The sequence below is a fragment of the Heterocephalus glaber genome, unplaced genomic scaffold (genome assembly GCF_053883595.1).
Source record: "Heterocephalus glaber isolate CG9 unplaced genomic scaffold, H.glaber_assembly_v1.0 deba00001504, whole genome shotgun sequence".
Classification (NCBI taxonomy): domain Eukaryota; kingdom Metazoa; phylum Chordata; class Mammalia; order Rodentia; family Bathyergidae; genus Heterocephalus; species Heterocephalus glaber.
This window is the reverse complement of record NW_028258324.1, coordinates 27,563,711-27,578,107: the sequence shown is the minus strand read 5'-3', so window position 1 is coordinate 27,578,107 and position 14,397 is coordinate 27,563,711. Positions and strand designations below refer to the sequence as shown.

The window sequence follows — 14,397 nt, the reverse complement described above, 5'->3', positions numbered from 1 at the left end:
GATAGATGTTCAGCTGCTCTTGCTAGTCAGTGAAGGCAGCTCTATAGTGGTCCTGTTCACGCCATGGCCCAGCTCACAACAGAGAGCTGGATCATGGTAGCGTTCGATGTCTCTATCTTCAATTTGACAGTCATAAAACACTTCCCAGTGAACCTAGACACCAGACTTCTCACTTTTGTTCCCTTGAGAGCCCTGTTAAGGCCCCTGAGCTGGAAGGCTCTGGCTAAAAGCCCCTGACACCTGGAACCAACTTGGTACAGCCAATCTCAATACTATTACAAGCTGTTAGAAAAAGTCTTAAAATTAGGTACTAAAGGTCTTCCAACACTGTTTTTGTTTTTCTTTTTACTTTTCTAGGTCCTTTGCACTCCTACATAACTTTTAAATTTCAATATCCAATTCATTTATAGCAAGTATACATAGACCTGAATTTTTATATATACCTCGTGTTTTCTAATCCTGCTAAATTCAAATACAAGTTCTAGGGGCTCCTAGAGATTTCTTAATATTTTCTCTGTAGATGATCATTTCATCTACATATAAAGATTTTACTTCTACCTTGCCAATAATATGCTAATTGTGTCTTTTTATTGCCAGACTACTTTGGTTTGGACTGATGTTTCAAAGTTTAATGAACAGATGAAGAATGGGCATATCTGCCCTTGTTCCCCACCTTAAGGAGAAAGCATTGTATCTTCTCCATTCATGTAAGGCATTCTCGCTGGAAGTATGGAGTACATGTCTTTAATCTGTTGAGAAGGTTCTGTTCTACTTCTAGTCTCCTGATAGCTTTTACCATGAACAGCTGTAGAATTCAGTCCAATACTTTTTCTCCAACTAGTGACAGGATCATATGGCTTTTTCCTTTCCTCTGTTAAAATGATGACTTTTGGGGGTGGATCTTCCAGTGCTGAACCAACACTGCCATCCCTATAATAAAACCACTTTCTACATACTGCCAGATCTGACTTCTAATAGTTTGTTTTGTTAAACAAATTTCTATCTATGTTCATACTTTCTCCTATTATCTTTACCCAGTTTTAGTATTAGCACAATGTTGATTTCCTAAAATGAGGGGAGAAGTGTTCCTTCTTTTTTCTGCTTTAAATGTTTGATATAATTTATCAGTTAAAATGTATATGAGCCTGTTGTTGTCATATAGGTAGGTTTTCAAGCTAGGAATATACTTTCTTTAATAGGTGCTATTCAAATTTTATATTTCCTCCAGAGTCAGTTTCATTAATTTGTCTTCCAAGGTACTTCTTAGAAGTTGTCAAAGTTATTTCAAAACAGATTTTTGAAATACGCTTTCTATATCCTTTTAAATTCTGTAAAATTTGTGGTAATGTCTCCTAGATCTTGATATTGTAATTTTAAAAATGTATAATTGATATTGTGTAACAGGAAGTAAAGGTCTAAAGGAACAGGGGAAGTGGGAGGGGTAGGGGAAAGGAAAGAAGGGAAAAGAAAAAATATGAGAAAAGAAAAAAAATGGAAACAAAACCTTTGTAAATAGGGCAGAGTGGAGGGGGCGAAGGGAGGGCAGGGAAAGGGGAAAAAAATAAGAACCAAGATACTCACGTAATGGTACAAGATCCCAATGATGAATGTAACTGTATTTTATACCTAAAATGTACCAATAAACTTAATGGAAAAAAAGAAAAAAATACTATTACAAGCTGGTCTGATGCTCACAGGCAGGCCACTTGGTTCTTCTGTTGTATAGAAACCTTCTCAAGGAAATAACAACATCAGACAAGATTACTCTGATGCCATGATAAAAGGAAACACAACAAAATCACTTCATAGTTGTGTCTAAACACAAATAAAAATAAGGTCACTGTGCCATTGCAAATCACTCCATCATAGAATTGCCCTGCTTTCTGACAGAAACTCACCTCCTTAGATCTTTACCTACATCACCTAAACAAAGCCTAAATGCTCTAATAGGCTCTAACATCCTCCTGCTGAGATGCCTCGATGCTTATTTCACCACATCTGTGTTCCAGGTAGCCTTTGGATGAAACACATTTATAATTATAAGCAACCACTCAACGATCTTTGATATCTGCAAATATCCTTGTCCCCAGTTTACACCCCAGAACATTGAGGCTGAAAGAGGTCAAGTGGTTTAGCTGAAATTATACAAAGGGACTTCTAGGCCCAAGCCCAGTCACCTGATGCAAAGGTTGGTCAATCGCCTGTATACCTTTTTTGTGTATATAAAATATCTTACAAAAATTTAAGTAGAGTGAAACAAAAAGAAAGCTAGGAGGAGGGGTGCCTGTGTGGCCTTTTCCACCTATAGGATGGATGGATGGATGAACAAGTAATTAGCAGGACTCCGACTAGAGTAAGGTGCAAATTTTCTCTGCTCCAAAATAAAAGGGACAGGGATGTCAAAAATCTCATAATCAAGGTAATACTGAAGGCCATAGTTTTAAAACTCAAAGGCTAACGCCTGGTTTTGTAAACAGAATTCGGCCGAAAGTTCCAACAGGCATCTGTCTACTTCAACCCCACAACATTCCGATAAGCAATGGCTTTAAGGGTGTACAAGCCGGTTCCTGCGCCCACTTTTTAAAAAATTCAAGTAAGCTGATCACTTGCCCCAGGCCGCGATGGGTCTGGATGACACCCTCCCACACCCTCCGCTGGAGCAGGGCTGGAAAAGAACTTGAGGGTCGCCCAGCCCGCGGTCTCTCGACACCTACGCCTGGGGGCTAAAGGCGTCCTGCCTCTTTAAATCCGGCAGGCTCGGCGCGGGGGTAGGGGGTAGGCGTTGCCCAGGGAGATGGACAGACGCTTCGCTGAGCCAGGCGCCTGGGGACTTGACAGGCCTAGGCGGCGACTGCACCAGACAGTGCTAGCAGCAGCTCCGCTTCCCGCCCAGCGTGTCCTACCAGCGCCCGCAACGAAGCCTCCGAGAGCCCGAAGAAAAGGAGGAGGGCATGAAGGAGGAGGAGCTAGGAGAGGAAGAGGAGGAGGACGAGGTGGAAGAGGAGGTGAAGGAAAAGGTGGAGGAGGTGGAGGAGGCGGTGGCAGCGGCGGAGGAGAAAGCGAAGGTGGAGGAGCCGGAAGTGGAGGACCCTGGGAGGTTCCCCGACGAAGACCTCTGGACGATCTTTGACCCCCATGACAGGGACGATGAATGGGAGGAGTCGCTGGAACCCCGGCCCCACTTGATCAGCGTGGTCAGCCCCAGCCTGAGTCCGACGCCGCCCTCCTCGCCCTCCGCGCCCTCAAGCCTCAAGTGGAGCCCGTCGCTCGCCGAGACCCCGCCGTCCCACGTCTCCTCCCAGCAGAGTACGCCCTGCCAGCCGTGCTCGGCTGCTCCCCACGCCCCGGCCCACTTCTGCCTGGGGTTCTCCTCGCTACCAGCTGCACTACACACGCACCCGGTCCATCTCTGTCTCCTCTGGCATTTGAGCTGGGCTGTGGGCATGGTTCATAATTTAGGATGTAGATGAGTCGCTTCGTAAAAGGTGAAACTAAGGCGGGCTGTTTGCGGTGCTCGTTATCCCTGGAGGAGCCGCGCTTGAGGGTGCCGTGCTACTGGAACTGTCCTGTAGATAAAGCCCAGCTTTCTTTTGTGTTTTTGATTTCCTGTAGTGGAATCACTCAGCCACTGCCTTATAAAAGAGAGGCACAGCAGTGATTTAGAGTCGGTTTCTGAAACTCCCAAAGTTGACATTTAGACCAGGATAATTCTTTGATTGGGCTGGGAGTGAGCTGTCCTGTGCACTGTAGGTTTTTCAGTAGGATCCCTGGCCACACACACAGACGACGATCAAAAATGTTTCCAGATATTGCCTCATGTTCCCCAGGGGACAAAATTGCCCTTTTGAGGACTACTGATTTAGAGGGAGTGGCTAAAATTTTAAATGTTTCATTTAACAGGTTTTCCTAAAATATTTCATACATTTAGGAAAGACATGTCTGAAGTGAAATTAGATAGGTAAGAAAATATTCTCAACTTTCCTATATTTTTTGAAGCAAGTAACATTTAGCTGTAGGATATACATGTTAGGAAGTAGAGTCAGATAAACCAGGACATTTACAATTTATTCAAAAAATTGTTTAATCTCCACTGGTAGACACTTTGGAAGAGATAAGATAAGCCCCTCCCTATCTTCTGCTTATGTATTACCTAGCTGTATAAATAGAGCATGTCCTCTTCTCAGTGTAACTTGAAATAAATATTGCCTGGGTGCCCTAGTAAGTACTATGGAATTAAGAACGTAAGTCTCTCATAGCCAAATGCAACAGTGACCAGAAACACCTTTGGTGGAGGGAAGTGGAAATTGTGGCATTCTCATTGCTATTAAAATGCTTTAGTTAAGACAGAAACATAAGAGAAACACCTTTGGAACATCTTTATAAAACTTCCCTGAAAAATCACACCAAGCCTAAGTCCACAACTTGTATATTCTTTTTTTAAAATTTTATTTTATTGGTACATTTTAGGTATACAATATAATGATATTCATCATTGGAAATTTGCACCTTTACATAATCTCTCTTGGTTCTTATTTTCTCCCCCCCCACCCTCCCTTCAACCCCTCCATCCCTCCCTAATTACAAAGACTTTGTTTCCACTTTTTCATTTTCTCATATTAATTCCATTCCGTTCTTTCCTTTCCCCTACCCCTCCCACTTCCCCTTCTCCTTTGCCCCTTTTCTTCCTATTTCACATTATCTGTTATACCTTTTAGGCCTTATTTACACTTTCAGTTTCCCACACTAGTGAAACTATTCAGTATTTACACATGTGTGTCCTATTTATTTCACTTAAGAGTATTGCCTCAATGTGCATCCATTTAGCTATAAATCTCTCTAATTTCTCATTTTTTATGGCTGAGTAGTACTCCATTTTATTTTTTTAAAAAAACCACACACTTCATCCAGTCTCCAGTTGATGGGCAATTGGGCCGTTTCCAAGTTTTAGCTATTACAAATTGTTCTTCTATGAACATGAGTGCACATATATCACTGTGGTATGATTCTTTTAATTCTTTTGGGAAGATACCCATCAGGGGAATAGCTGGGTCAAATGGGACTTCCAGTCCTAGTTCTATCTCCATTTTGATTTCCACAGTGGTTGCACCAGTCTACACTCCCACCAGCAGTGGAGCAGGGTTCCTCTTTCCCCACAGCCCTGCCAGCATTTGTTATTGGTTGATTTCATGATAGCAGCCATTCTTTCTGGGGTGAGGTGGAATCCCAGCGTTGTTTTCATTTGCATCTCTCAAATGACCAGTGATGTTGAACATTTTTCATATGTTTATTTGCTATTACTACTTTTTTGTCTAAGAAATGTCTGTTCATTTGAGATACCCATTTTTGACCGGGTCTTTAAATTTGGGAGATCTGATTTTTTAAAGTTCTTTATAGATTCTAGATAGTAGACCTTTGTCTAAGGAACAGCAGGTGAAAATTTTTTCCCACATTGTGGGTTGTCTCTTCACACTGCTGGTGGTTTCTCTTGCTGTGCAGAAGGCTTTTAATAAGAAGAGATCCCACTTGTTGATTGTTTGTGCTAGTTCACGAGCAACTGAAGTTTTGTTCATAAAATGTTTTCCTACACCGATGTCTTCAAGAGTTCAACCTAACCTCTGTTCCAGCTGGTTCAGTTTTAATATTTAGATCTTTAATCCATTTCAATTTTAGTTTAGTTTATGGTGAGAGATACAGGTCTAGTTTCAATCTTTGACAAGTTGAAACCCAATTTTTCCAGCACCATTTATTAAAGAAGCTATCTTTCCTCCAGTGAGGGTGTTTGGCTCCTTTGTCAAAGATGAAGTGGCTGAGTATCTCTGGAGTTGTCTCTGGATCTTCTAATCTGTTCCACTGGTCCTCAGGTCTGTTTCTTTGCCAGGACCATGCTGTTTTTATCACAGTAGCTTTGTAGTAGAGTTTCAAGTTGGGTGTTGTAATACCCCCTGCCATGTCTCTGTTACCTAGAAATGCTTTTGCTATTCTGGGTCTCTTCTTATTCCAAATGAATTTTTGGATTGTTTTCTCAAGGTCCTTGAAGTATGCTGCTGGGATTTCAACTGGGATTGCATTGAATCTATATAGCAGTTTTGGAAGTATGGCCATTTTCACTATGTTGATCCTTCCTACCCAGGAGCAGGGGATGTCTTTCCATTTTCTGATATCATCTTCAATCTCTCTTTTCAGAGTGCCATAGTTTTCAGAGAAGAGGTCTTTGATTTATTTTGTTAGGTTGATTCCTAGGTATTTCAGTTTTTTGGATGCTATTGTGAAAGGAATTGTTTGCCCTGTTTCTCTCTCAGTGAGTTTGTTGTTCCTGTAGAGGAAAGTTATTGATTTTTGTGTGTTGACCTTGTATCCAGCTACTTTATTGAATTTGGTTATTAAGTCTAGAAGATTTTTGGTGGAGTATCCAGCTACTTCTATCCAGCTACTCTACTGAATTTGGTTATTAAGTCTTGAAGACTTTTGGTGGAGTTCTTGGGGTCTTCTATATAGAGTATCATGTCATCTGCAAATAATGACAATTTGACTTCTTCGTTTCCTGTCTTTATTCCTTTTATTTCTTTCTGTTGTCTAATTGCCATGGGTAATGTTTCCAACTATATTGAACAGGAGTGGTGATAGTGGACATCCTTGTCTTTTTCCTGATTTTAGTGTGAAGGATTTCAGTTTTTGACCATTTAGTATGATATTGGCTGCACAACTTGCATATTCTTGACCATGAGGGAAGTTGTTCTCTGCCATTTACATGTTTTTCCTTTTACTTTTAATTCAACTATTTTGTAAAAGATAATATATGTATGTTTAAAATATGCAAAGATATACAATTGAGAAATTTACTCTCTTTTCCAGAGTTAATACACTGTTAACAGTCTCAGTTTTGTTTCCATTTAATTTTAAATAACATTTTCATTCCTTGATTTATCTTTTTCTGACATAACTATTGACTTCTCACCTCTCTGTTTTGGGTAGTTATATTATTTTTAGTTTTTCCAGCATTTCAGACTTTAAAGTATTTGAACCTGGGCTGGGGATTTAGCTCAGTAGTTTCGCCATCTCCTCTGCAAGTGCAAGGATGGGAGTCCAATCCCCTGTACCAAAAAAGAAAAAAAAAGTATTTAAACCCTTTTTTTTCTTGATTTATCAATTTTAGAAAGTATACATTGGATTCTATTATAAAACATTAACAAATTAATGCACTTCTTTCCACTTCTCTAACCTGTTTTCTAACAATAAACTATATAGAACAAGTTATATTAAAATATACATTCATATGAAATTATAGTACTTTGCAAAGTTTTATTGTTTTATTGATTATAATTAACCTTTATTCCTTCAGGTACACATTGAGTTGAAAAAATTAAAAACCAATACACAATACGTATAATTTTATGTGAAAAAACCCATTGTGATTAGATCCAGGGATAAGAAAATAATTCCAGGGCCGGGGATTTAGCTCAGTGGTTTCACCACCTGCTGTGCAAGCACAAGGACCTGAGTTCGATCCCCAGTACCAAAAAAAAAAAAAAGGAAAAAAAAAAAGAAAAGAATTCCATGTCTATAAAAGTTACCACCTAAAAAGTGAAATTTTCAACTCAGTTATTTTCCATTGTCTTCGCTCTTTCTGAATTAGACTTAAAAGGCCATGTTTCCTTGATTCTCACTTTTCTTTTATTCCTTTTCCCTTTGGTGGAGAGATTCCTCAAGTGATTTTTTTTTTTCATGTAAATCTCTCTTGTGGGTAGTCAAATTTCTGATTGCTTGTCTGCCTGGAAATTTCTTCATTTTGCCTCTATACTTTATTTATTATTGATAATCTAGCATAAAAGAATGAGTTTAAAACCATTTTCGCTCAGAGCTTTGAAAACAGTGCTTTATTGCCTGCTAGTATCCAGTATTGCTGATCATTCTGATTTTCAAACCCTTCTGCTACTTGATTATTCCCTCCCCCATTTTTTATCATCCTCCCTTCAAAATGCCTGCTAGAGACTGTTGGGCCTGTGGAATAGACTCTCCATCTTTCATTTTTGTTTGCTTCATATTTTCAGTGTCTTCAAGATTTTTGATGTGTTCATATTATTATACAGTCCTTGTACTGAATTTTTTTTTTAATTTTGGGATTAAAAAACCAAAATAACCAGTAGGTCCATGATTGTTTCTATTTAAAATAGTTTTTTGGGTTATTTTTATGTATGGAAATAAAGGTTTGAGGTTAATTTTTTACATACGGAAAAAAATAAAATAAAATTGGTTTTGTTTGTGCTTTTTTGTTTTTGTGGTACCAGGGATAGAATTCAGGGCCTTGTGCTTGCGAGGCAGGTGTGGTACCACTGAGCCAAAACTTGGGCCCAGTTTGTTGTTTTTTAATCTTGCTGATAACACTATTATATTAAAGTTCTCCTTTGTTATATGTATTCCTTGTTATTTCTTATGGCCAGTGTTTATTCCATTTATCTTGCTCTGTTCTTTTTTGTGTTACTGATTATCCTCAATCACCTGGCAATCCTTAGTTACTCATTTATATGCCTAAATGAATGACTGATACCTACAGTAGAACCCTCCTGCAGCTGAGTGCTTAAGAATTTGCAAGGTTTACACAGGACCTTGTACTGTGGGTGGATATAAGTGAGCTGACCTCCTGTGGGCAGGAAGCAGTTAAGCTAGGTAACTGGACTATTTCTGGAGTTAGGAACAGGACACTTTGCTGTGAATGGAGTATCTCTTCTTCCTTTTTCTCCAAAACCTGTTGGACAAGTCCAGAATAATCTCATTCCCCACTCTGCTTCTCTCTCGGGACTGAAACATCTCTGAGCAGGTTGCCCACAGTTTTTAGCTGTTCTTTGGACCTTTGGATATTAAAACTGCTGCCGTCTGTCCCATAGAAAGGGAGAGGAAGGGACCTGCCTGGCCAGCTGTGCCAAGTTCACTCCTTGGACTACTCTGATGACAGTTGCCAGATCCTGCCTTTCTGTGTTTGCTTGAGTTGACCTAGACCAATGATGGCAAACCTTCTAGAGCTTTCAGTGATAACAAACAGCTGGTTGTGGCACCCGTGCAACCAGTTTGTCACCACTGAAGAAGTTTCTCAGGAGCTAAATTCCTTTTCAAAAACACCTTCTCTTGCCTTGAGTTGTAGTGCTCTGCTCTGGCTTTCCCTCAACCTATAGCCATGTACGTTCTTTCTTTTAAGGACCTCTTCAGTAGTGTTTGTCCACCAACTTGTTTTCCAGTGCTGATTGTTTAAAGTGCCTCTTACTTCAGTAATATCTTGGAAAGGAAAGGTGAAGAAAGGGGAGACGAGGGGAGGGAATTGTGTACACAGCTGCAATCTTGACCTGGAATTGCTATTACACAATTTCAGTCCATGAAAATCTCTCTTTCCTAGATCAAATTCTTAATTTGTATAGATACAGATTTAGATATTTCAAAGTACACCTTATGAATGTTTTTTAAAGGAACATGTCCTAAAAATGCAACCAGTGTTTGTTCAATTTCTGTATTTAATTACCTTCATTCAACTATTCTGGTTGAAAATAGGACAAATTTTAGAAGGTAGATGAAAGTGGAGATACAGGTTTTAGAGCCAGAGAGAAGACTCTAGTGATGATTTAGAAGTTCCCTAATCTCCATGAGCCTCAGTTTCTTTGCATGCAAAAACAAAACATGAATACCCACTTTGCTTGGCTTTTGTAAAGATAAGTGGACCAATGGTGAGTAAAAGCAACTCCCCACTACTGAGTAATGCGTTCTCAGCAATGTTAATTTTGTTATAATCCTCCCTCTGTCTACTATTTTTATATAGAATTCCAGAAACAATCTTTGGTGTTAGGCTAAGGAAAGCAAAATGAATAAGGAATGAGGTATTAAATTTTTAACTACTGAACTGAAAAAAACACATATTAAATGTTGTCTGGGGATTCTCTTTAATGTTGCTTTACTCAGAGTCCCTATAGCTTGTTTCTCTGGGAGGTTAGATAAACAAGACTTCCTCAGGGAGATGCACAGGTGGCTTCTGCAGAGTCCTTTGCCTATTACAGGACACAGTCATTTCAGAATTGAAAAACAAAACACTTCACTGATGCAATGTGCCATGCAACAAAGCACCAAAAAAGAAGGCAGATAGAGATATGAAAGAACTGACAAATGTGAAAAAGTGACAATACTAAAAGTGACTAAATTGTTTGAAAAAATATTATTTGATAAATTTAAAAGATACAATTATTGAAAAGCAATATTGTTTACTCATTTCCAATAAGAGATATTTAAACTAGTAAAAGTCAAATTCCTGCCTTCCTATCATATCAGTGATAACAAATAAATGATTAAACTACTCAAAAAAGAATACAAATTGTTTAAATATTATGAATTTAATTTGTCAGCCCTTTAAAACGAGTTGGATTGTTTTGAAGCTATTGGAAATGAACAACAACAACAAAAAAAGGAAACAAACAATTCATGCCAATTTAAATTCAAGTAAACACGTCACTACCACCAACAATTATAGATAGAGTGGTAGGAAATCCCTGAGAAAACAATATGATATTAGAAACCTCTAGGATTTAGGAAGGAAGACTTTCCAAAATACAGACTTGATATACATCCTGTGTCTAAATTTATTGAAAAGTTAGGACTAGAAGAAAACATTTCAAGAAAAATAGAATGAGGTTCATCTATGTGTATTTGTTATTTGATTATTAAATTACTGTATTTAGTAGACTTGCTAACAACCATGTAAGTATAATTAAAACTAACATTTTATTTAAATTTCAGAACTATGTATAAAAATTTGTATCCAGGAATTCCAATGTCAGTACAAACAGAAGAAAGTTGGCCTCAAGAATTGTCTGATAAAAAGAGCCGAAGTGAGTAGTTTGATTTCCTAGCTTTTCGGCGGGGGGGGGGGGGGGCACATATTGGAAATATCCCAAGAATGGAGGAACAGTTGAGTTAGCTTTGAATCTTAGTTGCTACACAAAATAACATTGTGATATTGGGTAAATTACCCAACCTCATTGAGTCAGACTGTTCATCTCTTAGGAATAATAAAATTTTCACTGGGTTGCTATGATGATCAAAGTGAGATTAAGTAAACTCCTAATATTCAATAAATGGTAACTTTTATGTCCACCAAGAAATAATGTGCATTAGGTTTTGATATTTTTTTATTATAGAAGTGACATATGTACCTGGTTCTAAAAATATCAAACCATTAGTAAATACAAAAATGTAAAACCTAAAATTTTAACATATTCTCATATATTTCTCAGAAGTAATCATTATAAATAGCTTTGCTTTTCAACATTTATATTCAAGTTGTATAGTACATCATTTATTCATCACATGCTTTTGGGCACCTGTCATCCAAAGTACCTATCTAACCTCTGTCCTAGTGAACTAAACGTAAACAGAACAATGTAATCCCCTTTCTCCTTGATCTTGCATCAAAGTGTGGGAGTTGGAGGTGACAGTGAGAGGAATAATTCACAAAATAAATATGCAAGTAGGTAATGCAGTAGATGATGTAAATACTCAAGATAAAAATAGAGGAAATGGAAAGCATCATGGAGGGAGGGCTGGGAGCTTGCACAGAATGCCTCAGAGAAGTCTTTACTGAGAAGCTGAGATATTTGAGCAAAAAGCTGAAGGAAAGAGAATGAGCCATGACAACCTGTGAAGGAAGAGCGTCAGACAAAGGGATCAGTGAGGCCTGTATTGCTGCCGTGGAGTAAGCAAGGAGGAGAATCCTAGGGGATAAGGCCAAAGAGATAATGAGCACTGAATCTCTTTCACTGGTAGAGAAGTGGGAAGTCCCTGGAGGATTTGTGCAGAGGAGTGACACCATCTAACATATTAATCCTTGAGCCCAGGGCATTCTTTTGTGAACTTGCACACACAAGATGGAGAGTGATAAAAAGGATCCTTGATATAGAAGAAAATCTGGTAAACTCTCCTGGATGCCAAGAAAGTGTCTCAAGGAGAAGAATGATAACTGGGTCAAATGGTACTTAGGGTCAGGAAGATGAGGACTGAAAACTTGTTTCAGCAGTATTTGCAGGTCATTGGTAGTGTTGACAGGACCTGCTTCCACGTAATTGTGGGCCTGAACACCCGATTGGTGAGGATTCCAGGGCGATTGAAAGAAAGGAATTAAAATAAGTGTAGAATAGAGATGGAATCATACCCCACATTCCCAATTCATTATTAAGCGTTCAGTGGTATAATCAATATATAAACATAGTCTTATTTTTACAAAGTCAAAAAACAAGTTTGTTTTGACAACTATCATCAATTTCAGAGGTTATCAAGATTCTGTTATATATCTTCCAAATATTTTTCTAATTTTTTACGTTCATTTAGAAGTACAGACAGATTAGCCCTTTCAGTTTTTTTCTTCTTGTTTATATGAATGGTGTCACACTGAATATGTTGTTTCACTTGCTTTTTCACTTAATACTATCCCTTAGAAATTTTCCAGGTCAGTGAATGCAGAATTTCCTCATTCTTACTAATTGTTTTGTAATAGTATGTAGTATAAATGTGCAATTGTTTATTTAAAGATTCTCTAACTGATGTGTAAAGTCATTTGCAGATATTTACTTGTACAATGTTTCAGTAAATCTCTTCCTTTTTGTGTACATATGCAAGTATTTCTCTAAAATAGATACCAAGAAAGTGTCATTATAGGGTAAAAGGTTATATATTTTGATCATTACCTTCCTAAAAAGTTAATCCAATGCATACTTCCACCAAGAGTTGTTGAGACCACTCTTTTCCTGTCCTTCCCAGTATTTGATATTGTCACTTTTTAAAATTTTTGACAGTCTGGGAGATAGAAACTCTACCGCATCTTATTATTTTATATAATTATTATGGTTAGGACTCATAAAACAAGAACTGTAGAAAAAATTTCAATCTTTTTAGAGATATCTAACTGGTCATGATCAAAATGGTAGAAATATAGACGATAAAGGTCTCAGATGAAAATAAGAACGTGTTGTTAGACAATGGAGAAAAAGCCCCCTTGATATAAAGTGGCAAAGAACTTTGCTAAATTGTGCTTGTGTTCTGGTGTTCTGTGGAGAGTAGAACTTGTGAAGGATGAAATTGGGTATTGGAAAAAATGAGAAATTAGAGACATTTATAGCTAAGTGGATGCACATTGAGGCGATACTCTTAAGTGAAATAAATAGGACACACATGTATAAATACTGAATAGTTTCTCTGGTGTGAGAAACTGAAAGTGTAAATAAGGACTAAAATGTATAATAGGAAATGTGAAATAGGAAGAAGAGGGGTAAAGGGGAAGGAAGTGGGAGGGTTAGGGGAAAGGATAGAAGGGAATGGGATTAATATGAGAAAATGGAAAAATAGGAACAAAATCTTTGTAAATAGGGAGGAATGGAGGGGTTGAAGGGAGGGCTGGGCAAGGGTGAAAAATAAGAACCAAGAGAGACTATGTAAAGGGGCAAATTTCCAATGATGAATGTCATTGTATTGTATACCGAAAATGTACCAATGATTAGAATGAATAATCGATAATGTAAAATAGGAAGAAAAGGTCCAAAGGGGTAGCGGGAGGGGCAGGGGAAAGGAAAGAAGGGAAAGGAAAAATGCTGAGAAATGGAAAAAATGGAAATAAAGTCTTTGTAAATAGGAAAGGGTGGAGGGGGTGAAGGGAGGGCTAGGAATGGGGAAAAAATAAGAACCAAGATGCATTATATAAAGGTACAATTCCCAATGAGAAATGTAATTGTGTTGTGTACCTAAAATGTACCAGTAAAAGAATTTAATAAAAAAAAAAATTAAAAAAATAAGAAAAATAAGAACGAAGAGACATTATGTAAAGGTGCAAATTTCCGATGATGAATGTCATTATATTGTATACCTAAAATGTACCAATGAATAGAATGAATAGAATGAATGAATGAATAGAATGAATAATCGATAATGCAAAATAGGAAGAAAAGGTCCAAAGGGGTAGGGGTAGTGGGAGGGTCAGGGGAAAAGAAAGAAGGGAAAGGAAAAATGATGAGAAATGGAAAAAATGGAAATAATGTCTTTGTAAAGAGGGAAGGGTGGAGGGGGTGAAGGGAGGGCTAGGAATGGGGAAAAAATAAGAACCAGGATGCATTGTGTAAGGGTACAATTCCCAATGAGAAATGTAATTGTGTTGTATACCTAAAATGTACCAATAAAAGAATTTAACAAAAAAAAAGAAAAGAAAAAAAAAGAAATTGGGTATTGGGCCTAAGAAATCTATGAACAGGGCTGGAGATTTAGCTCATTGGTTCCTTGCCTGCCTCGCAATCACAAGTTCCTGAGTTTGATCCCCAGTACCAAAAAAGAAAGAAGAAAGAAATCTATAAACAGCCTGTAATCCCAGTACTCAGGAGCTGG

The 14,397-nt window shown here is 38.0% G+C and overlaps 1 protein-coding gene across 4 annotated transcripts in view; it reads left to right on the top strand.

Moving 5' to 3' along the window:
• Positions 1-2,761: 2,761 nt before the first annotated feature.
• Positions 2,762-14,397, top strand: part of Erich6 (glutamate rich 6) — a 40,780-nt gene continuing 29,144 nt past the window's right edge. The window contains exons 1-3 of one of the 4 annotated variants that reach the window (XM_021253123.2): positions 2,762-3,306; positions 3,901-3,958; positions 10,771-10,862. In XM_021253123.2, coding sequence (XP_021108782.1) covers positions 2,952-3,306; positions 3,901-3,958; positions 10,771-10,862 — 505 coding nt within the window. In that variant the 5' untranslated portion in view covers positions 2,762-2,951. The remainder of the gene's footprint in view (positions 3,307-3,900; positions 3,959-10,770; positions 10,863-14,397) is intronic. The other 3 variants (XM_021253128.2, XM_021253138.2, XM_021253132.2) reach the window with 3 other exon arrangements.